Genomic DNA, 26,322 nt, shown 5'->3' on the forward strand with positions numbered 1-26,322 from the left:
GGCCTGCACTGGGAGAGATGGAGCCGAGGGACAGAGACCCACTTGACAGTGCGGTCTGCCAAGGATGCAGGGACCACGTGGGGCCTGTGGGACCCCACAGCCAGGTGCACAGGCAGGGAGGGTCCTCTGGAACGAGCACTCTGCCCCCGCCTTCACTCCTGCAGCTCACTCCCAGCTTGCCGCCCGCCCGCCCGAGCTTGCCTCTGATGCTCAGTAGCAGCAGCAGCAGCAGCAGCAGCAGGGAGTGTGGTCATGCTGGTGTGCCTAATGCGTGTCCCTGGGGTATCGGCCGACAGATCCCACGGTGGAAGTGGTCAGTGCCATGCAGGACCTGGTGGTGGAGGAGGACGGCACGGCCGAGCTCCTCTGCCAGTACTCCCGGCCTGTGCAGGCCACGTGGAAGAGGGATGAGCAGGAGGTTCGTGCCGACGGGCGCCGGGTCATCATAGAGCAGGACTGGAACGTGGCCAGGCTGACCCTCAGGCCGGCCTTGCCCTGCGACAGCGGCATCTATGCCTGTGAGGCCGCGGGCACCCGCGTGGTGGCCCTGCTGCAAGTGCAAGGTGAGGCCGCCCAGCCGGCAGCCAGGGCCCGGCCATAGCCACAGTGAGGCTCAGGCTGTGCCAGGATGGGGGGATGGCAGGAGGCAGCAGCCACGACCCGGCAGTGCGGCTTCCAGTCCAGTGGGGAGCAAAGTCAGGTGATAAGTCGAACACAAATGGCGACAGGGCTATGGACACAATCCTAGCAGGTGGCTTTCGCTTTGGCTGCACCAGGACCTTCCCTGCCCCTCCCAGTCCCCTGCTTTCCTCTACCAGCCAACCTCTAGGACGGGGGTGGGGAAGGACTGCCCAGGGACAGAGCTGCCCCCAGTGATCCACAGTGGCGGACAGGAGCTCCAGGAGGAGGGTAGATGGAGCAGCCTGGGGCGGTGGGCCGCTCCCCAGAGCAGAGGACAGTGACTGACCTCTGCCATCCTGGACTCAAGCACTGCCCCTTTCCGGACAGGCCGGCATCATGCCCATCTGCAGCCCAGTGTTGGTACTGTGGCGGGTGGGCAGATGGGGCTGTGAATACCAGCCCCTGGGGTAGGCTTCCTTTTGCCGAGTTCATGTCCCACTGGCAGAAGCCCGAAGCCGTCCCGGTGAGAGAGCTGGAGTGAGCCAGGGGCAGCTAGAGCCAGGCTGCTGGCTGACTTCCAGGGACCCGAGGTGGATGGGCCTGCCATTTGATAGGACAGACAGGCAGGGCCCACTCGACAAGGTGGTATCTGAGCAGGGGACGGAGGGCAGTGAGCGCCATGACACATTGGGGAGATGCCGTGCGGAGGGACTAAACCAGGGCCAGTGAACTGTGAGCACTTGCTTGTGGACAGAGCAAGGGGCCTGCAGCCGGGGCTGTGGCCACCCAAGGAGCTGGGCTTGCGGTCCTCGTGAGAGGTGGGGCGTTCATTGCTGGTGGTCTTGAGCAGAGAAGTGATAAGAGCTGCCTGAAGACCCAGTGGGGATGGTGGGGTGGGCGTCAGCGGTGGCTCTGTCAACCCTGGGCTCTATTGAAACAAGCCACACTAACACCGGGCCCGAGGGAGGTCTGAGTTCACCCCCATCCACATGGCCCTTAGGCACCGGGCTGCTAACAGCAAGATTAGTGGTTCAAACACACCAGCTGCTCGACAGAAGAAACAGGAGGCTGTCTGCCCCCATGAAGACCGATAGCCTCTGAAACCCTGGATGGGATCACTGTCAGTGGGGATTGACTTGAGGACAGGGGGGTCACCTCACCGCTCAGGCTTGCCCCTTCTCCCTGTGGAGGACAGCCATGTCCTCTATGACGGTCTGGCCTGCAGCATTTCATAGCTTCCATGACGATGGTGTAATTACAGTGGGTAGGAGGGGGGTAAGCTGCAGGCAGGGTGATGGGCAAGGGGTATCTGGGCCCTGGCAGAAGCACCCAGCCTTAGGGGTGCTGAGGGCTTTGGTCAAGTGCTCTGAGGGCTGTGGCCCCTTGATTAGAAGTGCCCACCGAGACCCCCTTGTCTGGAGCAGACACTGTTCCCTGGGCTGGGTTGCTCATGCCCTCCCTCTGAGGCCCACTGCCTCTAGGAAGGGCCCTGCCGCCCTGCTTGCCAGGCTCCTGTGCTTGACTGCTGAGGCTCCAGGCACAGCCGACCGCATGCTGGCATGGGTCGAGGCTTAGACAACAGGTGCCCACTGTGAAGGCCCCTAAGACTGGCGTCCTGGTCATCCGAGAGCGCTGCAGAGGGGCGTGTGAGGCACCGTGGGCTGCAGTGGTGCTGGGCTGGAGGCAACAGTGAAGGAAGTCTGGCCTCGCCCAGAACAGACCGCACAGCTGTGCGGAGTGGGCGAGTGCGGCCAGGAGGTGCCTCGGCGGCCACGCCAGGTCTGGGGCGTGTGTTTCTTTCTCACCCGAGGTGGGAACAGCCCTGCAGGCTGCGTGCGGTGATGGGTGGCTAAGGAGGCCACTGCCTGGGCTGTGGCTCCTCCATCCTCCCTTCCCTGTGGCTGGGCTTCAGCTGGCAGCGGAGCCAGCAGGGGCCCTGAGCTGCATCCTCTCTCCGCAGCCAAGAACACGGTGCTGCGGGGCCTGGAGAACGTGGAGGTGCTGGAGGGCGGGGAGGCGCTGTTCGAGTGCCAGCTGTCCAAGCCGGAGGTGGCCTCCCACAGCTGGCTGCTGGACGACGAGCCGGTGCGCACCTCAGAGAACACCGAGGTGGTCTACTTCGAGAACGGACTGCGCCACCTGCTCCTGCTCAAAAACCTGCGGCCACGGGACAGCTGCCGAGTCACCTTCCTGGTCGGGGACATGGTGACCTCAGCATTCCTCACTGTCAGAGGTGACTCCACGTGGCTGGGCCCGCCTGCGTGGGAGGGTGGGGTGAGGTCGGGGGAGGCAGGAGGGCGTTGACGGAGGCCCTGTGGGAAGGGGCTGGGTCCCCCTACCCGGTCGGCTGAGCCATGTGGCCTGGGGTGGGGGCGCTCCCTTGCTTGTGTGTCTCCAGGTTGGCGCCTGGAGCTTCTGGAGTCTCCTCAGGATGCAACGGTGCGGACCGGCCAGCAGGCCACTTTCCGCTGCACGCTCAGTGAGGCCGTGCCCGTGGGCGAGGCTTCCTGGTACCTCAATGGCGCTGCCATCCCACCAGAGGATGCTGACTGGGCAGTCACGGCTGACGGCAGCCACCACACCCTGCAGTTAAGATGCGCCCAGGCCCACCATGCCGGGGAGGTCACCTTTGCCGCCCGCGACGCAGTGGCCTCTGCCCGGCTCACTGTGATAGGTGGGTGGTGCACACAGGAGCCCTGGTGGCCCTTGGGGGTCAGAGGCTGGGCTTGCTCGTCAGAAGGTCGGTTCGAGCTCACCAGCTGTTCCAAGGGAGAACATTGAGTCTATCTGCACCCATGAAGACTGCCAGGCTGTGGAATCAGGTTGTATAAGGTTGCCATGAGCCAGAACCAACCCGATGGCATAAAGTTTGGACTTGGTTTGGGTCCTGCAGGTGGGGTCTGCATGTCCCAGCCCCGGGTGCTCTCAGATGACACAATTGAGTCCTGGGGTGAGGGCTGGCACTGGGGGTGCCTCTGTTGGGTTGCCTTGACCTGGCCAGACTCTAATCCAGAGACTTTGGATCACAGATGGCCCTGAAGTGACCCTGGCCTCCTTTGAGGCTCCTAGTCTGGAGATACGCTAAACCCCACTAAGGGCTTCATAGGGAGACTGGGGGTGGTCGGCAGGATGGGCCCCAACTGCAGATACCTCAGGGAGTCCTTAGGGTCTTGAGCCTGTAAGGCAGTGAAACTATGTGGGGGTAATGCTGGTCCCTGGGAGGTGACCACTGGCCAAGCTCCTCTGCCCTGGGGTTTCTCTCTGCAAGGGACCCCCAGGACCCCACCCTCTCCTCTCAGTACCCCAAGCAGACAGGCCTTAGCGCCTCAGCCTGGCTGCATACGCCACCTACCCCAGACTTTTAGTGGCCTGTGGGCTTCCATGCCTGGCACTGGGCTCAGGGACGCATCACACACCCGAGCCACATGTTGATACCTCTGCTGCCCTGGAGTTCTGGTGGGTCCTTCACAGGTCATAGAACTGGACACACACAGGCCACTGGGCAGCTTGACCCACCTGGCCCCATGCCCAGAGCACTAGAACCAGGTTCAGCTTAGGGCAGGGGGCTGTCAGCTGTCTTATCCATTTGTGTGCTCACCCAACACCTTGCCTCCAGGCCTCCCCGACCCCCCAGAAGACGCAGAAGTGGTGGCCCAGAGCGGCCGTTCCGTGACCCTGTCCTGGGTGGCCCCGGCTAGTGATGGTGGCGGTGGCCTCTGTGGCTATCGGGTGGAGATGAAGGCAGCAGCCACAGGAGAGTGGCAGCTGTGCCATGAGCTGGTGCCAGGGCCAGAGTGCGTGGTGGACGGCCTGGTCCCTGGGGAGACATATCGCTTCCGTGTGGCGGCCGTGAGCCCTGTGGGGGCAGGGGAACCTGTGCACCTCCCTCAGATGGTGAAACTCGGTGAGTCGCCGCGCTGCCTTGGGGGAGGGGGAGGGAGTGGGGGCACAGCAACCTCTGGTCCTGGGACCCAGAGCCAGTCCTTGCCTTGGCTTTTCCAAGGACTGTCTCCGTTTTAGACTGAAGGCCAGACCTTGACATCTCCTGGGGTGATGGTGGTGTTAGGTCTGGAGGCCGCAGGACACTGCTTGCTCTGGGAAGTGGAAGTCTCCCCCTGCTGGCAAGGCCCCTGCGAGCCCCCACGGAGGCTCCCTGAGCACCCTCACATGCTGTGTATGTCTCTGTACACAGAACCCCTACAACCCACACCGGCCCCCCAGCCTCCTGTGAGCCAACACGTAGCTGCCGGAGAGGACTTGCGCCTAGAGTGTGACATGGCGGAGGTGGGCGAGGTCACCTGGCAGAAGGGGGCAGAGTGCATCCAGCCCGGGGCCCGCTTTGAGATCACCACCCAGGGCCGGAAGCAGACGCTGGTGATCCGGGACTTCACGCCGGAGGACCAGGGCGAGTACCGCTGCAGTCCAGTTGGTGGCCAGGACCCCGCAGCTGCTGCCACCTTCCAGGGTGCGTTTCGTGTGTGTGCGTGGGGGGGGGTGTCTGGGAGAGGGGAATCCCTGGACATCAGGGTGGTCCCAGCTCTGCCAGGAAAGGGACACCGAGACCTCCAGGCTGGGTCTCATCCTCCTGCCCCTCATCCTTGGCATCGAGGCCAGCTGTCACGTTGCTTTCCTTCCTGAGTGGCCACCATAACTCCTGTGGAGTGGCTTCTCCCAGGGCCTCTGGCGATCAGAGCAGGCCTAGCCTCCTTCCTGCAGGCTGCGTGGCCTGACCGCGATGGCTGAGTCCCCTCTGTCAGGGTGGCCGCTCGCATCCCATTTTCCTGGGCTTCAGAACAGGCCTGTCCGGTGTCCCCTCCTGTATGGCTGCACAAGGACACTGGGGGCCCCCGACTTTCCACTCCTGGGGCTCATGAAGTCAGCAACCCTCGGCGCACCCAGCGGGGGCGCAGACCTTGGGCAGCCCTCAGTGTAATGACCCCTGTAAGGGCCTTGCAGAACCCCGTGTGGGGAGGGAGACCCAGGCAGGCTTCCTGGACGAGGTGGCTTATCTGTGAGTTATCCAAGAGACCAGGCGGCACAGGGAGAGGCTGGGACACAGAGAGCAGGGCTGGCCTCTGGGGCTGAGGCTGTGCGCCCACCAGGTCTGGTGTCTCAGCAGAGCCCAGATGGGCTGAGGTGAGCGTGCTTTGAGCTTTGGTAGAAGCTTGTTCTGTTCCGTTCACTGCTGGACCCACCCAGGGAACGGAAGGGGACCTTCACAGGGAATAGGAGGTTATTGAAAGTTGGACCCGGAGCTAGCTAATGGCTCAGGTAGAGAGCAGAAGTCCAGTGAGGCGAAGCCCCAGACCAGGTCATATTCTCGTCAGCAGTGGAATGCACTGGCCCGGCTGACCAGGCCTGGCTGACCATGCCCTGCTCTCCTCAGTGTCACTGACACCGGGCTCAGAAGGTGAGGCCCCAGCCCAGCCCAGCCTCCCTCCCGAAGCGGCCCAGGAGGGTGACCTGCACCTGCTGTGGGAAGCCCTGGCCCGGAAGCGCCGCATGAGCCGCGAGCCCACGCTGGACTCCATCAGCGAGCTACCCGAGGAGGACGGGCGCCTGCAGCGCCTGCAGCAGGAGGCAGAGGAGGGGGCTCCCTACCTCTCCGAGGGGTATTCCACCGCTGACGAGCTGGCACGCACGGGCGAGGCTGACCTCTCACACACCAGCTCTGACGACGAGTCCCGGGCGGGTACCCCTTCCCTGATTACCTACCTCAAGAAGGCTGGGCGGTCTGGCGCCCCGACTCCAGCCAGCAAGGTGAGCCTCCGGCCTTGGACTGCAGGGGAGAACCAGATGTCTCAGAACGTCACCACCCAGCACGCCTGCCCCTGCTCATGGGTCTATTCAGTGTCAGCCCGTCCATCCACCCTGAAACTCCTAAATGGACGTACCCATCTTCCTCGATCCTTGTAGTATTCGCATGGCCACACACATGTTCACCTGCTCCTTTACTCTCGCACACCGTCCTCCCACCCATTCTCTCACCTCACTGTCACTCGTCCTGTTCACCATGTCTCCCTATCCACCCACCCACCCACCTCTGCTCTCTACCACCCTTTCATCCTCTCCACCCACCCACCCAGTTCGATGTCCATCTGTTATTCTGCACGCTTTTGCCACCTCCCTCACCCACCCACTTTCCCCCCTCCATCCACCTGCACCCTCTTTTCCCCACTTCCCAATGTTTAACCTCCCTGTTGTCCCTCTTTCCTGCCAACCGTTGACTCCTTCACTGGTTCTAATCTGCATCCAGGCGCTTGACCCTCTATCCGCCCATCTAGTCTCACCATCGCTGGGGTGTTCCTCTTCCTGTTTGCTGTTCTACTCATGCATCTTCCCATCCACCCATCCATCCATCTGTCCATCCATCCCCCTCATTTCCTTCCCTGGACACTTTTCTCATCCATATTCACCACCCCCCCACCGGCCCATCTACCTTCCCATTGCCTCTCCACCCACCCTCCCCATCCAATACTCCACTGCTCTTCTGTCTATGCAGTCCTCCCCAGCCTCAGCGCTCTGTGCACACGGCCTCTCTACCACCTGCCACATGGTCTCCCTGTCATCTCCTCTTGCACCCAGGCAGCTGCTTAACCCCACCCCCGAGCCTGTCCACCCAGCCACTGGCCCTTCCTCGACCCACTCACCCTTCATCTGCTCTTCTCTCCACCTGTGTCCCCAACATGCAGCCAATGTCTCGGCAGTGCCCCTTATGTACCAGGGGGACCAGAGGTGGTAGCCTGTTGGCATGTTCAGGGTTGGACACGGTGTAGCTGCATTCTGCACCCTCCCCCCCCCCCCGCGTCAGTGCCACTCGCGCCGCGGGGCGGGGCAAGCCACCCAGGGGTGACAACCTGCCTGGGGCATGGGCGTTGCTCAGCAGAAGTGCAGTGGTGTGCTTCCTCTTCTGAAAAGGTCACAGACAGTCCTGCCCTGTGGACACATGGGGCCCGAGGGCCGAGCTTGACGCAGGTCTCACCCAGGTGGTTAGTGTTCCCTGTGGGGTTTCACCGAGGGGACCTCCCGTGTCCCACAGACGCACCCCCCCCCAGGGGACTTCCCTGCCCTGAGTCTGCCTCCTTCAGTTTCTTTCCATTGCGACCCTTAGAATATTTTCCTGAAGATCTGGTGCCAGGCCCTCGGGGGATCTCCACGTGCCCCTATCCGTCCACCAGGTCTCCTTTTGGGTGCCTGTGGAAAGCCCTCAGGCAGGGTGGGCCTGCTGCTCGTGCCAACAGGGGCAGGCACGAATCCCGGCTCGATGAAGCTCCCACTGTCCTTGGCAGGGGAGGGCTGAGTGTGGCTGCAGTGGGCGGGAGGGCAGGAGAGCATGCTCGGCCCCGGGTCTCTTTGGAGTCGCCATCCCCGCTGTAGCTCTCAGGAGGTGCGTGTGGGGGGAAGGGTTTTTGCTGAGCCCTGCCCACTCAGACCTCGGATTCTGCGTCACACAGGTGGTGGCTGCACCAGCTGCCTCTGGGAAGCCACAGGAGTCCCCGGCCACCGTGCTCCCGCCCCCGGGCGACCTGAGTGCCGAGGACCTGGCTGACCCATCCATGGACAAGGCAGCTGTGAAGATTCAGGCAGCCTTCAAAGGCTACAAGGTCCGGAAGGAGATGCAGCAGCAGGAGGGGCCTGTGTTCAGCCGTACCTTTGGGGACATGGAGGCCCAGGTGGGGGATGCCCTGCGCCTGGAGTGTGTGGTGGCCAGCAAGGCAGACTTGCGGGCCTGCTGGCTGAAGGACAACGTGGAGCTGTCCGATGGGCGGCACTACCACATCGACCAGCTCAGGGACGGCACCTGCTCGCTGCTGGTCACCGGCCTGGGCCGCAGCGACTCTGGCCGCTACACCTGTCAGGTGAGCAACAAGTTTGGCCGTGCGGTCCACAGCGCCTGTGTGGTGGTCAGTGGGACAGAGAGCGAAGCAGAGAGCTCGTCTGGGAGCGAGCTGGATGACGCCTTCCGCCGGGCTGCCCGGCGGCTGCACCGGCTCTTCCGCACCAAGGGCCCGGCCGAGGTCTCTGACGAAGAGCTCTTCTTCAGTGCGGAGGAGGGCAGCGTGGAGCTGGAGGAGCCCGGGGACTGGCAGACGTACCGTGAGGATGAACACTTTGTCTGCATCCGTTTTGAGGCCCTCGCTGAAGCCCGCCGGGCAGTCACCCGCTTCCAGGAGATGTTTGCCACGATGGGGATCGGGGTGGAGATCAACCTGGTGGAGCAAGGTCCCCGTGGGGTAGAGATGCGCATCGGCAAGGTGGCCCCGGCAGTGCCTCCAGGGCCACTGCCCAGCCTGCTGCCCTCAGACACCGGTGAGTGCCTTGATCTGTCTGTGCCACCTTGATTAGGGCGTGGAGGTGGGAAGGGGAGCCAAGGAGCAAGGCTGGGAGTGGCCGACATTTGCTGAGGACAAGGACTCACCTGTGTTCAGCGCTGGGCTCGTCAAAGGCGTAGCTCAGTGAGTGTTGGTGGGGCAGACCTGGTTTGAATCTTAGCACGGCTTGTTACGTGAAACTGAATTGTCAATGACATTCTAGAGGGGTTGGTTTTTTTTTTTTTGTGCTATGTTTGGTTTTAAAAGGAAAGTGTGAGTTGTAACATCTTAAAAAGTGGGATCCACAGAGCCCCATTCTGGACACCATTTCCCTTTCCAAGAAAGCATCGCCCAACAAGACAAAGAGTCATTTCCCTAGTTACCTACATCTCCCTGGGAACACTGAGTAGAGCATCCTGAATGGTCCATAGCACCACTTCTGGAAACTTCTTTCCAATCTCCCCACCCCTGCATCCATTTTGGCTTCAAATGCCTTGCCTTCTTCTACTGGACCCTTGTCTTACACATTGGGTCCCCCTTTTCCACCTTTCCTTTCCTCTCCGCTTCTGGTCTCCAGCTCTGGCAGAGAGCGCATTCCCTTAAAGAATGGGAACGAGAGAGAGAGAGAGAGAGAGAGAGAGAGACACTTAGTTGCCCAAGATCAAGTTCTCTTTAGTTGCCTGGGTCTGAGGACATGCTCCAGTGAGTGGTTGGCGAGAACACGTGTCTCGCTACCCAGATGGTGTGCCATCTGTGCATAGGGCAGCTGAGAGATGACTGGTTTCGTATCTGCCCCGGCCCAGCTCCGGTGTTCCTGACGGAGCTGCAGAACCAAGAGGTGCAGGATGGTTACCCCGTGAGCTTTGACTGTGTGGTGACGGGTCAGCCAGTGCCCACCGTGCGCTGGTTCAAGGACGGGAAAGCGCTGGAAGAGGACGACCACTACATGATCAATGAGGACCAGCAGGGTGGCCACCAGCTCATCATCATGGCTGTGGTGCCGTCAGACATGGGTGTCTACCGATGCCTGGCTGAGAACAGCACCGGTGTCTCCTCCACCAAAGCAGAGCTCCGTGTGGACTGTGAGTGTCGCTCCGGGCTGGTCATTATGGTCTGGGGGTCTCCTGGGCTGGGAAAGACATGCTGGGCTTGGGAGAAGGGTCCAGACAGCCTTGAACTCAAGCCAGTCTGGATCGGATCCGGTAGTGTCTTGTGTCTGCTGGACCGTTCCCTTGGAAGCAAGGAATAAGAGTAGAATTCTCCCCCGGAGCCCATTTTTGTGGACTGAGGGTAGATGGGAGTGTGGGGAACCCTAGGACCTAAGGAGTGGTCCAAGAAGTTTGCAGAACCTCTGGGAGGGGGGGTGGACCTGATGAAGTGGTGAGAAGGACAGGGGCAGGCAGGGCGAGGCTAGCCTACTTCCCCGCCCCCCCCCTCCCTCCTGTTCAGATGGGCTCCACCAGGAAGCTCAGTGGCGTGACATTGAGCCCGGAGCCAGAGTTGGGTTCAGATTCTGGCTCGTCTGCTTGGCAGCTCTTCGAGCTGGGATAAGCCACTGGACCTCTCCATGCATCCGTGTCCTCACATGATTGTAAATGGCCATCAGGACGTAACTGAGAGTCAAGTCAGTCGGCAGAACAATTGTTGTTGTTGTTAGGTGCTACCGAGTCAGCTCCAGCCCCTAGCGATCCCATGCACAACAGAAAGAACGACTGCACAGTCCTGTGTCAGCCTCACAATTGCCCCAGGGCCTGCGCCCACTGATGCAGCCGAATTGTTTAGGTCCGGTCTGGAGTTTGGCGCGCATTAAATGTTAGCTGGTGTGCAAGAAGTTGTTGGAACAGAGGCAGGTATCCGTTTTCCATCCGTTGTCTCATGGTGCATTCGGAGAACTGAGATTGCCAGACTGAGCTTTGGGGGCCAGCTGGCCCAGGCCCACAAGGCTCTGCCCCTCCTTGCTGTCCTTCCCTGCATTACACCTGGGCCCAGCAGACAATGTGGAAGCCTCTTTGGAGTGGAATTTTGTAGATTAGAAGTCAGCCAAGGAGTCTTGGTGGCAAAGTGATGAAGTGCTTGGCTGCTAACTGAAAGGTCATTGATTCAACCCCACGAGCCACTCCACAGGAATAAGATGTGGCTATGGGCCTCTGAAAAGATTGACCGCCTTAGAAACACTACGGGGGCAGTTCTGTTCTGTCCCACAGCGTCACTATAGGTTCAACATTAGCTAGACTGCAACAGGTCTAGTTTTTGAGAAGTCAACCAGGGTCTAGTCTGAAACAGAACTTGTAAATGAGTTCAGAATACAAGACCAATATGCAGAAACTGCTGTGTATGACTGCTCACTTACCAACACGGTTGGATCCCAAAGACCCCGGCATGATTACAAAACATCAGCCATCAAACACTCCTCCATCTCCAAGACTCTTCCATGGCCTTATCCGCGCCCGCCCCCAACCTCTTTCCAGCAGCCACTGCCTGTACGCGCCAGCTAGCTCAGGTACTTTGGGCAGGTAGGTAGGCTGTGCCATTACAAACCGCAGACGGAGCGGACTTGCTCAACCCCGACCCACATGTGGTTCTCGCTCTCTCCATGAAAACATCTACTCACCCCAGACTGTCAGCTGCCAGCCTCAGGTCCCACCAGCACCAGCACAGGAACGGCAGACCTCTGGGTCTGCTATGAAGTGAAAACCATGTATCCTCTCTGAGCCCTTTTGCTGCCTCCTTGCAAACTAGTAGCGGAAGCTGCACCTCTGCCTGAATGCTTGACTGGTTGTGGGAATTCAACCAGGACGTGGAGCTTGTGTGCCAGTTACTGGCCCGGGACCCAGGCATCAGGCCCCTCCACCACCCCCTTTTCACCTTGTTTGAATCTTAGACTGGGGAGCAGGGTTGCGTGAGTGGGAACAAGGGCTTGGAGTTCAGGAGAAAGGAACTCTCAAACTCGAAGCACAGTGCTTTTCAAAATACCTGGCCAACTATTCTTGTAAGTGCAAAATGTTAAAGAATGAGATAGCTCATAAATGAGGACTAAAAAGACCCAAACTCATTGCCTTCCACTAAGGTTGATGCCAACTCGAAGCAACCGTAGAGGGCAGCAGTTCTCAATCTGTGGGTCGCGACCCCCTTTGGGGGGTCAAACGACCCTTTCACAGGGGTCGCCTGACTCATCACAGTAGCAAAATGACAGCCATGAAGTAGCAAAGAAAATAATGTTATGGTTTTGGGGTCAGCACATGAGGAACCGTATGAACGGATCGCAGCCTTAGGAGGGTTGAGAACCACTGCTCTAGGGCAAGGTAGAGCTGCCCCCGAGGGCTTCCAAGACTATCTGTTTGCAGGCTCCGAGGAGCCCCTGGTGGTTCCAATCAGCCCACTGCGTAACCACTCCACCACCAGGCTCCTCCAGGAAGGAATAGGTATTTAGCATGGAATTTTAAACAATCATAGTTGAAATTGCTTAAAGTAAAACCAAATATTTAGTTATAAATCCAGCAAAACATGCACAGTATCTGGATCCTAAACAGGATCAAATGCTGATTAAAAAAATATCAGAGTAAAAAAAAACCAAAAAACCAAAAAAATCAGAGTAGACCTAAATAAATGTGGAGTTATAGTCTGTTCATAGATTGAGACATTCGACATAGCAGAAATGTGACCTCTCCCCAAGTCGATACCCAGGTTTAAAGTGATTCCTGTACAGAACCCCCAGATAACTCAACAGCAACAGGGTTAGTTCCTGAGGAGGCCAGCCAGGGTCCACTTCTGTAGACACAGAAATGCTCACTCTGAAATGTTCATGGGAGGCACAGGATGAAAAATAGCTAAAACGATTTTGGAAAAGACTAAAGAGAGTGGGACCGTTCTACCCAATATGAAGTGTGGTGCCGGGGCAGAGATGTTGCGGTGGATGTGGTTGTTGGGTGCCATCGAGTTGATTCTGCCCTATAACGACCCTTATGCACAACAGAACGGAACACTGCCCGTCCTGCGCCATCCTCGTAATTGTTCCCATGTCTGAGCCCATGGTCGCAGCCACTGCGTCGGTCCATTGTGTCAAGGACCTCCGTCTGTTCCCCCACTGCCCCTGCCCTCCACTGTACCAACCATGACGTCCCTCTCTAGGGACTAGTCTCTCCTGACAACATGTCCAAAGGGTGTTAGACAAAGTCTTGCCATCCTTGCCTCTAAGGACCACTCTGGCTGTGCTTCTTCCAAGATAGACCTGTTTGTCCTATTAGCAGTTCGTGGTGCTTTTAGGGAAAGTACAGAAATTAACGGGACACAATTGAAGGAACCAGAAATAGATGCACACCTTATTTTGCCCATGAGATCCTTCAGTGTTTCAACTCGAGACTTGATTTTTGCATCGGGTCTTTCAGCTTGAGAAATGCCGGGTGTGTTCACCTTTTTGATATTTGTGTCAGTCTGGGTGGACTAGAGAAACAAATCCATGGACACAGATATGTGTATAAGAAAGACATTTATGTACAAGAGCAGCTGAACATTAAAAATACATCCCAGCCCAGTCCAGATCAAATCTATAAGTCCGACATTAGCCTATATGTCCAATATCAATCTATAAAGTCCTCTTCAGACTCACAAAACACATGCAATGATGCCAAATGTAGAAGATCACAGGCCAGTGGGTAGAAAGCCTTTGGATCCAGTGTCATTAGAAACATCTTAGCACTGGCAGGGGTCTCTGCATCAGGGTGGGTCCATGTGGCTTGTTAGCTACTATGTCTCCCAGGGTGTGAGGAGAGTCCCCACCTCCAAGGAGGAAGTATCGGATTTCCCAGAATTCTCAGGAGAAGGCCAGACCCACATAGAAGCCTCATTGACTAGACCCTCATTGGCTAGACAAGCTAGACTCCACCCCTACACTCTTAATCCACAATTTTTTTGGCAAAGTTCATTGTAATACTTTATTTTGCATAGTTCATTATAATACTTTGTCTTCTTGAACCCCTCTTGGAATCTAAAAGTCAGCTCATTTACTTCTACACCTTTCTTCTATTTGCTTCAGCTGCTCTCAACAGCAAGTTCAGAGTCTCGCCTGGGATCTATATTCGTCTCCTTTTCTTTCCTGTATTTTCAATGAACTTTTGCTTGGTTTCATATGCGACGCCCTTGATATCATACACACCTTGCATTACATGTAATGCATTACAGCTAATCTTGATGTAGTGTCAAAGTTCATGGAAGAAATTCAAAGGTTGTATTTTGGCTACTGTGGATTTATTCATTTTCTTCAGCTTAATTTTTAACTTGGATATGAGCAATTGATGGTCTATTCCACAGTTGGCTCATGGACTTGTTCTAATGACGTTGAACAAATTGAAAATTTATATTTTTCTACAGCTGTAGTTGATTTCATTCCTGTGTATTCCACAAATAGTCACCATTTATGTTGCTGAAAAAGGTATTTGAAATGAATAAGTTATAGGTTTTGCAAAATTCTTTCATGTGATCCCTGGCATTGTTCCTGTCAACAGGAACCGCCGATACTTATTCATTTCCACCTTTCACATTCCAACCACCAGTAATTGTCAGTGCATCGTTATTGCATGTTAGCTCAATTTTAGACTGCAGAGGTTGATTAAAAATACTGAATTTCTTCATCTTTGGTATTTGTGGTTTGTATGAAAATTTGAATAGTAATATCAATTGGATAATTTGAATAATAATCTCAACTTCTCTTCCTTGTAGGTGTATGTGTATTATCATAGCACTGACAGCATTATACTTCAAACATAGATTTTGAAACACTGCTTTTGACGCTGCAGAAGATACCATTCTCTTTCATATTTCATTCCCAGCATAGTAGTTTCTTTGACTCCAAATAGCCGAGTAGTCTTTCCAGTTCAGCGATGCCTGGGGCCCACCACTTGTCTGCTAGTTTGTTGTGCTATGGAAGCTTGTGTGTGGGTGTGATTCTGGAAGCTGTGCCACAGGTATCTCAAACACCAACTGGGTCACCCACGGTGAACAGGTTTCAACAGAGCTGTCAGACTAAGGTCAGATTCGAAAAAAGGACTGTCAACTTTTGCGCGATTAGCCAACATTGTGACGAGCATCCGCAGAACATTGTCTGACGTAGCTCTGGAAAGCGAGCTCCTCAGGTGGGAAGAGCGGCCTCCTCAAGGTAGAGTCACCTTTGTTGACATGAGTGCAATAAAGCTTTCAGGATATGCATTTGCAGATGACTCAAAACGCAGACGGGCATGACTCAAAATGAGAAGAAGAAACTTCAACTATCCATTAATAATCAGACCATGATATGTAGAAAGCATACATGTAGGAAAGTTGGAAGTTGTCAAAATAAAATGGAGCACATAAAGTTCAATATCTTAGGCATAAGTGAGCTGAAATGGACGGGTATTGGCCATTCTGAGTCAGACAACCATATAGTTTGGTGTCCCAAGAGTGACGAACTACAGAGGAATAGTGTCACATTCATCATCAAAAGGACATTTCATGATCTATTTCATGATCAATGCTGTCTGCGATAGGATAATGTCTAGCTGTATATAAGGAAGCCCGGTCAGTACAACTGTTATTCAGATTATTCATCAACCACTAAAGATAGTGATAAAGAAATTTAATTTTATCAACATCTTCAGTCTGAAATTGATCAAACAAGCAATCAAGATTCATTGATATTTATTGCTGATTGGAATGCAAAATTTGGAAACAAAGAAAAAGGAACTGTCGTTGGAAAATATGCCCTGTTTATAGAAACAAAGTTGGAGATGGAGTGATAGAATTTTGCAAGATCCAACAATTTCTTCATCACACATAACTTTTTTCAAGAACACAAAATGCGCACGGAATTCTCCAGATGGGAGACACAGAAATAAAATCGACTACTTCTGTCGGAAGAGGCAGTGGAGAAGTTCAATATAAGAAGTCAAAACCAGACCAGGAGCTGACTGTGGAACAGACCACCAATTGCTCATATGTAAGTTCATATTGATGCTGAAGAAAATTAAAACAAGTCCACAAGAACCAAAATATAATTTGATTATATGCCACCTAAATTTGGAGAACATCTCAAGAACAGATTTTATGCACTGAACATTAAAATGACAGTAAACCTGATTAAATAAAGAAGATCACGTGTAAAGAAAGCAAAATGTCATTGAAAAGAAAGAAAAGGTACACGTGGATGTCAGAAGAGACTGTGAAACTTGCTCTTAATTGTAGTGTAGCCAAGGAAAGTAGAAGAGATGGTGATGTACGTGAGCTGAAGAGACGATTCCAAAGGGCAGCTGCAGCAGACAAGTGAAGCATTGCAATGAAATGTACAAGGACCTGGAGTTAGAAAACAAACAGGAAGGAAGAACACGCTCAGCAGATCTTTAAAAGGTTTTTTTAATAAACCATTTTATTGGGGGATCTTAAAGCTCTTAAAACAATCAACTGTATCAAGCATTGTTGGCATCGTCATTTTCAAAAAGTGTTCCTTCTACTTGAGCCCTGGTATCAGGCCATCTTTTTTCCTTCCTTCCCTCCCTCCCTCCTCATGTACCCTTGATAAATTATTATTGTTTTTATATCTTACACTGTTTGCTGTGTCCCTTCACTCACATTTCTGTTGTTCATTCCCCACAGGATGGGGATGTGGTTAATATGTTGATCATTGCGATCGATTCCCCTTTGTTCCATCTTCCCCCCTCCCCCCCACGCTTCCCCTACCCTCATGGTATTGCTCCTCTGATTACTGTCTGGGGGGGGGGGCGGTTATCTGTCCTGGATTCCGTGTGTCAAGAGCTCTTATCTGTATCAGTGTACATGCTCCGGTTTAGCCGGGTTTGTAAGATAGAACTGGGGTCATGATAGTGGTGGGGAGGAAGCATTAAAGAAGTAGAGGAATGTTATGTGTTTTGTCAGTGCTAGACTGCACTATGACTCGTTCTTTCCTTGTGACTCTTCTGTGAGGGGATGTCCAGGTATCTACAGATGGGCTTTGGGTCTCCACTCTGACCCCACTCATTCACGTCGGTATGATTGTTTTGGGTCTTCTAATGCCTGATTCCTGATCCTGTCGACACCTCATGATCACACAGGCTCGTGTGCTTCTTTCATGTGGGCTTTGTTGCTTCTGAGCTAGATGGCTGCTTGCTTACCTTCAAGCCTTTAAGACCCCAGACACTATATATTTTGATAGCTGGACACCATCAGCTTTCTTCACTGCATTTGCTTATGCACCCATTTGCCTTCAGCGAATGTGTTGGATGCTCAGCATATCTTAAACGGAAAGAACTTACGAAAAAATTCAAACCTCAAGTTGCAATCTCGGAAGGTTCTATGGGAAAAATATTGAATGCTGCTGGAAGCACCAAAAGAAGGTAGAAAGAATATGCAGAGTCATTGTAACAATAGGAACTAAATTACATCCAGTCATTTCAGAAGGTAGCATATGAGGAAGAACCAATGCTACTGAAAGAAGAAATCCAAACTAGATTGAAGACATTAGCCATAAACAAGGCTTCAGGAATTGATGGAATACCAATTGAAATGTTTCAACAAGCTGATGAGGCACTAGAAGCCCACATTTGTTTATGCCAAGAACTTTTGAAGACAGCTACCTAGCCAACTGGTTGGAAGAGATCCATATTTGTACCTATATCAAAGAAAGGTAACCCAAAAGAATATTCAAATCATAAAATAATATTACTATCACATGAAAATAATATTTTGCTGAAGGTCATTCATTAATGTTGCAGATGGACATTGGCAGAGAACTGCCAGAGGCTCAGGCCAGATTCAGAAGAGGCAGGGGAACAAGCAGTATCATTGCTGATGTCAGATGGATCTTGGCTCAATGCAGAGAATACCAGAAAGACCTTTACTTGTGTTTTATTCACTATGACAAGGCACTCGGCTGTATGGATCATAACAAACTATGGATAGCCTTGAAAACATGGAAATTCCAGAACTCCTCATTGTGCTCATTCATGGATCAAGAGGCAGTTGTGAGAACGGGACAAAGGGATACCGCACAGTTTAACATCGGGAAAGGTGTGTGTCAGGGTTGTACATTGTCACCATACTTAATCCATCTGTCCACTGAGAAAATCATCCGGAAGCTGACTTCTCTGAAGAAGAATATGCCATCAGGATTGGATATAACCTATGATATGCAGGTGGCACAACCCAGCTTGCCGAAGAGTGCGGAAGACTTCAGACACTTGCTCGTGAAGATAAAGATTGCAGCCTTTTGTGTGCATTGCCACTCAGTGTAAAGAAAGCCCAAATCCTCAGCGCTCGATCAATAGGCAACATCATGATACGTGGAGGAAAGGTTGAAGTTGTCAAGGATTTTGTCTTGCTTGGATCCACAATCAGTGTTCACGGGAGCAGCAGCCACGAGATCAAAGGATGTGTCGCATTGGGTAAGTCTGCTGCTCAAGACCTCTTTGAAGAGTTGAAGAGCAAGAGTGTTTCTTTAAGGACCAAGAATACCATGGTATTTCCCGGTGTCTCATATGCATGTGGAATTTGGACACAGAATAAACGAGACCAAAGAAAAACCCATGCATTTTAATTAAGGTGCTAGTGAAGGATATTGAGAGTACTGTTGGGTTGCTAACCTCAAAGTCAGTGGTTGGAAACTACCTACTGCTCTGAGGAGGAAAAACGAGGCTTTCTACTCCCATAAAGAGTTACAGTCAGCACCACATTCAAATTCAGAGCATTTTCTTCTCCTGCTCATTGTTATTAGCTCCTAACTTCCCCCTAAGCTCGCCTGCCATGTCCCTGGATAACGATTAACCCGCTTGTCATCTCTATAGAATGACCTATCCAGATTGCACATACACAAACTCATACAAAACAGAAGCAGGAAGCAATCAAGCAAGCAAATCCCAACAACAATGACTAGACAACACAGAGAGAACCCACATAGAAAAGAAAGCAGAAAACAACAAAAACTGAAGTAACAAAAATGGGCCAAAGGCAGAACAAATGATAAGGTATTACATTTTAACCTAAATACATCTGCCACAATCAATTTTACAATTTTCCCTGTCTGACAGCAAGACTAGTTACAACCCTACACCATGGTCAGAGGCCATTTACCAGAAGCTTAATCCATGTGGGAACTCTGTAAATGGATTTGGGCCTTCCATTGTCATCCATAGCTTTTTCCAAACCGGGTTTTCAGGATTTAAACTCTGAAATAACGCCCTCCTTCGGGTTTGGATTTTATTATTTCTAATCCTTAGATCACATCGGCTGGTGTGCTTCTTCCATCGGGACTTAGTTGGGCAGTGTTTTGTCCTGTTGTGCACAGGGTTGATATGAGATGGAACTGACTTGATAACAGCGACCACAACAGGAATGCCTAATTGAGATTTTTACATCCCTAAAGTGATTGATTTAACACACACCCTACATGGATGAAGGTGTGTGCATCTTGTGCCACCCTTACAATCATTCTCAGCAGTCGTTCCCACGCCCAAGCCCATTGTTCGGCTCCGGTGTCAATCCATCTCGTTGACAGCCTTTGATTTTTTTCGCTGCCCCTCCACTTCACCGAGCACAATGTCGGACTGGTCTCTCCTGACAATGTACGCAAAGTACGTAAGAGGAAGTCTTGCCGTGCTTGCCTCTAGGGAGCACCCTGGTTGTGCCTCTTTCCACACAGATGGGTTTGTCCATTTAGCAGTCCTTGGTACTTTCAATGTGCTTCTTCGGCCCCAGAATGAAAATGCTTGGATTCTTCTTTGGTCTTCTGTATTCAGTGTCCAAATGTCACAGTAAATGAGGCAATGGACAGTATTATGGCTTGGGTCAGGCACATCTTAGTTCTTGAAGTGACACCTGAGGCCTGACGTAGTGAATTCTGCACCGGTGAGGTCTGGTTATTGTGTACATCTCCAAATTGGCCCGAGCTCTGTTCCGGGATGCAGTTAAGTTAGCTATAAACAGCTTCTTTGGAGTCTTGCTTTTACTATTTACTAGGTGGGTTTGGAACAATATTCAGTCTAGGACCCTGACACCCCCCCCCCCACACACACACACACATACTCAGCTAAAACTTTCTTGAACACTGTACCACATTTTTTCACTCTGATGGGAGAAAATAGGCAATATTCTTGTCTCTGTGAGCTTCTGGCCTGGATTCCACGAGTCCCTCTGGAGTGCTTTCCTCATGCAGCCTTTTCTTCCCTGCTCATCCATCCTGTGGACTCCAGCTGCCTTTGATTCCTGAGACTCTCAATTCTGCCTCCTCAGCTCAAGGGAAGTCTGCTAGGCTCCCCAGTGTCCCCTTCCGTGAGCCTAGAAACCACGGCAGTGAGCTGGGGCAGTCACAGGGCTCCCTTTGTTTGTTTGCTGTCCCCAAGGCCCGTCATGCTCCATTGGCTTGATATCCAAGGTCTTGGAAGTCATTGAGCTGTTCTTATGAACACTATTTGGGTTGTTTTCTTTGGGAAGGTTAACCTAGTCCCTTTCCTCCATCTTGTCTCAGCACAGAAGTCCCCAGAGCCGTGCATTGCTTTATACCCGTATAGGATGGAATTGAAGGTGCTTCCACCGTCACCATTTACCACGAATGCAGCCACAGAATCACACGGTCTCTTTAATTTGTTGGGTCAAAGGGTCTTATATTTAGTTATCCCTAAACCAAACCAGTTGCCATCAAGTGTCTTCTGGCTCGTGGAGACCCCATGTGTCGTGCCAGGAAGCGTGGTTGGGGCTGGTACCAGCCTTAAGAAATACCTGTGATGTAGCTCTTTTCACCCAACCACGGCCACCGAGTCGATCGTGAATCATAGGGACCTTATATTGGGTTTCTGAGGCTACACATTGCTACTTGAGCAGACAGCCTTCATTGTGTTCCAAGGAAGAGTTGGTGGGTTTAAACTACCGACCTCGCAGCCCAGCATGTACCTGCCAGCACCCCCAGTGCTCCTCTCAGGAGAATGTAAAGTCTGTGGCTCTCAGGGAAGCCTGCTTAGTGAGACTCCAGGATGGCCGAGCCCCATCCGGAATGCTCCCGGGCCCAGCAGACCCCTGGACAGGCCTGGCTCCAGCTCTCCCCTTCCTTCTCCAGTGACAAGCACAGACTATGACACCGCAGCTGATGCCACCGAGACCTCGTCATACTTCAGTGCCCAAGGCTACGTGTCCAGGTAGGGAGTTGAGCAGAGAGCGGGCATGTGCCCCATAGACTGATGTCCCCAGGCTCCCTGAGAAGTTGATGGTGCCCAGACTGACCGAATCCAGACTCTTCTCCCACACCCCAGAGGGTCTTCTGCCCTGTTTCATATCTGTTCAGCCCCATCTCCTGTCCTGGGGCCCTAGCTGGCTCACTCTCCCGTGGCCTCTTTTCTGGCAGCCGGGAACAAGAAGGTGTGGAATCCACTGCAGAGGAGGGGCAGCTGCCGCAGGTGACGGAAGAGCTGAGAGACCTCCAGGTGGCTCCAGGCACACGCCTGGCCAAGTTCCACCTCAAAGTGAAAGGTGAGGGATGTGGTGGAGGGGTTGATGGCGCACTGGAGTTGCCCCATTCAGTTACAGTGTGGAGGGGGAGGCAGCCCCACCCAGGGAGGCCTTAGCAGAGGTCAAAGCACTACCTGCTCCTTAGCCCCCATCCACGACCCCCTGGGAAATCTGCACCTGGCATGGTGCTATGGGTTGACACAGTCTCTGAGGGATCTGACCAGGGTGACCGCCCTTCCTCCCCGCATCCGGAGAACACAGCAATCCCACCTGGAGGAGGCTGGACCCACTGCCCACTGGGCAGCTGACCTGTGCTCCCATGCTCTCCCCGTGGCTCCAGGTTACCCAGCACCTCGTCTGTACTGGTTCAAAGATGGGCAGCCCCTGACCATGTCTGCCCACATCCGCACAACCGACAAGAAGACATCGCACACTTTGGAGATCCTGTCAGTCACCAAAGAGGACGCCGGCCAGTACTCGGCCTACATCAGCAACGCCGTGGGGGCGGCTTACTCGTCTGCCCAGCTCCTGGTGCGAGGTGGGTGCCCAGGGACTGAGCAGAGAGCACTGCAGGCCCTGGATGGTGTCAAAGTGGACAAACATACCCACCTGCACACCCTGCCACCGCAGAGCTAGGGGCTGGGTCCCACTGTCGCCCCTCATTCATGCCTAGTTGTCACAGATGCCCTGAAGGGGGCAGTGGGGGGGTGGGGGTGGGGGTGGGCAGGGTATGCTCATACTTGGCCCCTCGTCCTGATGCTGAAGTCAGCTCAGGGCAGGCCTGACCGCCATCAAAGAACTGGAAGAAGGGAAGAGCTGGCGGTGAGTAACGTGATTGGAATTCACACATCCCCCACAGTGAGAGTGAAGTCCAAGTGCGTGGCAAATTCCTCTGTGCCCAGACTGGCCGGGCCTGGTGCCCGTGGTGCCGTGCAGGCTTTGTTAGCAGTGTGTGGTGCCACCTCCATGCTTTGCTGCAGGAACAGTGGCCACTGGCCACTGCAGCCTCCACTCGAGGGTGGGAAGGGGTGCAGGGAGCACCTCAGTGTGCCTGGACCCTCCCGGCCTCGGGCTTGGGTCGGGGGTGTGGACTTGCACCCACGATGAGTCCGGCTTTCCTTGAGTCCCTTCCCACCGCAGAGCCCCACCCCTGCAGGCTTCCCACCTGGCCGGCGTGCGTGCATTCACGTCCGGAGCCTAACTCTTGTCTCTTCCAGGCCTGGATGAACCAGAAGAGAAACCAGCACCTGGTAAGACAGCCTTGAATGGGCAGTGAGGGCAGCCGTGGCATGCCCTGGCACGCCCTGGAGCCAGAAACAAGCACACACCATCCTGGGCCTGGGCCTGGGCCAGCAGCTGTGTGCAGACAGGCCAGGAGGTGTCAGAGCACTGAGGGCCCTTGGGCCTCGATTAGCTAGGGGAGGACTGGGACCACTGCCCTAGGGCAGCCAGGAGGAAGGAGAGCTGGGTGTGGGCTGGAGAAGCCAAGGGGCTTCCCAAAAGTGGTGTAGGGGGCTTGGACCCTGGGATCTGGGAGCCATGCCAGGCAGGTGCGATGGGACTTTAGGGCAGCAGGGCTTTTGGTAAGTCTGCCCCACCTGCCTTGATTTCCCATCTAGACGTGCAGGAGCAGCTGGTGCCGCCCCGGATAGTAGAGAGGTTCACCCCCAAAAAGGTGAAGAAGGGCTCCAGCATCACCTTCTCTGTGAAGGTTGAAGGTACAGCCTGCAGGAAGAGCCTCTGGCCTCCCCAGAGACCCCCCACTCCAGCAGCCCCCTTTCCTGGGGCCGTGCACCCACTTCCTGTCTGCACCCCCGCAGGTCGCCCAGTCCCAACTGTGCACTGGCTGCGGGAGGAGGCTGTGCAGGGTGTGCTGTGGATCGGGCCCGACACGCCGGGCTACACGGTGGCCAGCTCCGGGCAGCAGCACAGCCTGGTCTTGCTGGACGTGGGGCGACAGCACCAGGGCACCTACACATGCATCGCTACCAACGCCGCCGGCCAGGCGCTCTGCTCAGCTGGCCTGCATGTCTCCGGCCGTGAGTGAGGCTGGGCTATGGTGATGTAGACAGGTGCTCGGGGGATTAAAGATGGTCCCAGAGCCCTCGCTCCCTCCCTGGAGGCGTTACTGGGAGCAGGAGAACCCTAAGAATAGGTTAAAGCCCCCTGCCTAGATCAACTGCTTATCTAGGAGCTTCCCACCCCCACAGGTCCCTTTTGGGCACTTGTGTCTGTAGAAGTCTCTCTTCAGAGTGCTCCTGCCCCCCCTTCACGCCCCATGGGCCAGTGGGTCAGGGCAGCCACCCGTTCTCGCACATACCCGGCAGTGCTTGGGGGTGCCCAAGGCCCTGGCGAAGGGACTACCCTGATGTGCCCACTGGGTCACTTTCCTCTACAGTGCCCAAGGAGGAGCAGGGGGGTGCGAAGGAGGCCCTCATCTCCACCTTTCTGCAGGGGTGAGTCCAGCCTGCTGTTGCTAGGCAGGGGCCAGGGCCCCACAGGGATAGGTGGTGCAGCTGCCCTGGGAACCACCCCCATCCCCACTTATAGGCAGGGTGGTTTGGGCTGGCCTTGTCTTCTCTGTGCCTCAGTTTCCCCACCACAAAACAAGGCTTCTCCCAAGGCCCTTGTATCATCTAGGCCCCTGGCTGTGCATCCCAGGCTGTTGCCCTCAGACCGTCTCTCTGTGAGAGCTCGTGCCTGCGGGCAGAGGTCAGGGCCAGCCCAGGTATGCACAGCACTACTGACCCGCTCCCGCCCTTTAGGACTCAGGCCGTCTCTATGCAGCTGTCGGAGTCGGTGGGAGTGGCTGACCTGGCAGGGCAGCGGAAAGGTATGTGCTGGCGGATGCATGTCTGACAGAGTGGGCCTGCTTATAAGGAGGCCACCTGCTGGACAGCCGAGGGGCCCGACTGTGCCCTGGCCCAGTCCCTCTGGTGGGTGCCGAGTCTGAGCTCTGGCTGGTAGCTGTGACCCTGCCGGGCCTGGCCTCGTCTCTGGAAGCTGAGGAGGCAGCCCCGGGTTGGCTGACCGCGACCCACAGAGCAGGACTAGCACAGTTTGCTTTAGGAATGTGTGGGCGTACTGGGAGTGGTTGAGGTCACCTCCGTTCTCAGAGTGAAGGCAGCAACCCCACTCCCTGCACAGCCACCTCCACGCTTCTTGGGGTGTTTCTTTTAAAGTATCTGACAGAAAATGCTGTGTTCCCTATAGAGAAGAGGGTGTTACACCGTCTGTGTGCCAGTCACCCACTGCCTGGCTCTGCCTGCAGTCCTGTTGACCCCTTCCCATCTTCCCAGGGCGGCCACATCCCAGGCCCCTCTCATTGACCCTTAGTCCCACCTCCATAGAGTCCTCCCTTTCCGCCTCCTAGCACACGCTCTCTGGTCCTCCAGCTGCTCAGGCCCAGCCCTCCGCCTCTTCCATGTCTGCCTGCCATCACTCCAGCAGCCCCCAGCCCCCCCCCCCTGCAGCCTGTACAGCCTCCTCCCCAGCCAGGGTCTGGCACCCACTGGGCTCTGTCCTCAGCGCTGGCTTCGCCCCTCACTGGCCGCCTGCTGGACATGGTGTTCCCAGCCAGCCTAGCCCCTGGCGGTGCCCCTCCTCCCTGTCACCTCCAACCCTGAGCAGTTGGTGCCCGCACTGCAGGGCACCCCATGTGCAGGGCACCCCGCCTCGTCGGTTGCTGTCTTCTTGCTGAGAACAGAGCCAGGCTCAGGGTGTGCAGGGCGCTTCCTTAGTTGGAGCACGCCGAGTGAATGGAACACATGTGCCCCCAGGAGAGCTGTCTGCGGCCGAGGAGGCCCGAGGCCACCTCTCTCTGGCAGAGGTCGGGACTCAGGAGTTCCTCCAGAAGCTCACCTCCCAGATCACGGAGATGGTATCGGCCAAAATCACCCAGGGTAGGCAGACTGGTGCCCATGGGGTCCTGAGGGCGGGGTGTTCATGGTGGTGAACCCTAGGGCTCCCCCATCTTCCTGCCCTGGGGACCTCGATGCAAGGTGGGGACAGTGTGCACAGGGCGCTGCCCAAGCCACGTCCCAGGTCCTTCCGGATGTGGCATGCCCTTGTCTCCGTCCAGCCCGGCTGCAGGTACCCGGAGGTGACAGTGACGAGGAGTCCAAGACACCATCCCCATCGCCCCGACATGGCCGCTCGAGGCCCTCCTCCAGCATCCAGGAGTCGTCCTCTGAGTCAGAGGACGGCGATACTCGGGGCGAGGTGCGTGGCCCTCGGTCCTGCAGTGCCAGGGCCCAGTCCCCGGGGGGCCCTTGAGGACAGGAGTGGGGGGAGGGCGGACCCTGCTGAATAGAAGGGGCAAGACAGGCCTGGGAGAATAGCTGTGGGGTCTTGCTTGAACCTGATGTGTTGAAGAAAGTGGGCAAAGGGGCCGAAACCGCCTCAGTCATCAGAAGTGGATGTACTAGAGGACACAGGAGAGGAAACGATTCAGGCCCTCCACTGCAAAATGCCACAAGCTGGGCGAGTCCGCCAAAGTAGGCAGCTGCGTTCGAAGGCTGCGTGGACCCTCCGTGAGCCTCAGCTCTGCCCGGTGTGAGTGACACACGCAGGGTGTGCTCAGTCTGTTAGGGGAGGCACAGCGCAGGGGCTTCAGATGGGCGCATACACCTGTGCTCCAGAGGTCTCTTCTGCCCCTTTGCAGCGGCCCTGTGCCTGCCCCCTACTGCCCAGCATGATTCCTGGCAATAGAGGTCAGCTGGGCCTTGTGCTCAAACTATACAGACGTAGAACCACATGGAATTGCACAGGGTACAATGCCTAGGGACCCATGAGCTTCTAAGAAAGAACAAGGAAAGGAGAGGAAAAGGAGAGAAACAGTGTATTTCAGAGTGCTCCGAGAGAACAGAGATAGGCCATCTAAAGGGGACTGGAGCCCCTGAAGGCTTAGTCAGTCAGCAGGCAGAATCTGACC

At 55.0% G+C, this 26,322-nt stretch overlaps 1 protein-coding gene across 1 annotated transcript in view; it reads left to right on the top strand.

The window, feature by feature from the left end:
• OBSCN (obscurin, cytoskeletal calmodulin and titin-interacting RhoGEF) overlaps nt 1-26,322 on the top strand; it is a 192,372-nt gene that overhangs the window by 130,758 nt on the left and 35,292 nt on the right. Inside the window, exons 60-76 of the mRNA XM_075542891.1 lie at nt 2,582-2,854; nt 3,020-3,295; nt 4,238-4,537; nt 4,814-5,086; nt 6,008-6,381; nt 8,076-8,931; nt 9,737-10,015; nt 21,001-21,079; nt 21,286-21,410; nt 21,730-21,927; nt 22,607-22,639; nt 23,009-23,107; nt 23,210-23,428; nt 23,788-23,845; nt 24,155-24,222; nt 25,169-25,291; nt 25,471-25,610. Coding sequence (XP_075399006.1) covers nt 2,582-2,854; nt 3,020-3,295; nt 4,238-4,537; nt 4,814-5,086; nt 6,008-6,381; nt 8,076-8,931; nt 9,737-10,015; nt 21,001-21,079; nt 21,286-21,410; nt 21,730-21,927; nt 22,607-22,639; nt 23,009-23,107; nt 23,210-23,428; nt 23,788-23,845; nt 24,155-24,222; nt 25,169-25,291; nt 25,471-25,610 — 3,773 coding nt within the window. The remainder of the gene's footprint in view (nt 1-2,581; nt 2,855-3,019; nt 3,296-4,237; nt 4,538-4,813; nt 5,087-6,007; nt 6,382-8,075; nt 8,932-9,736; nt 10,016-21,000; nt 21,080-21,285; nt 21,411-21,729; nt 21,928-22,606; nt 22,640-23,008; nt 23,108-23,209; nt 23,429-23,787; nt 23,846-24,154; nt 24,223-25,168; nt 25,292-25,470; nt 25,611-26,322) is intronic.

The sequence above is a fragment of the Tenrec ecaudatus genome, chromosome 2 (assembly GCF_050624435.1).
Source record: "Tenrec ecaudatus isolate mTenEca1 chromosome 2, mTenEca1.hap1, whole genome shotgun sequence".
Classification (NCBI taxonomy): Eukaryota; Metazoa; Chordata; class Mammalia; order Afrosoricida; family Tenrecidae; genus Tenrec; species Tenrec ecaudatus.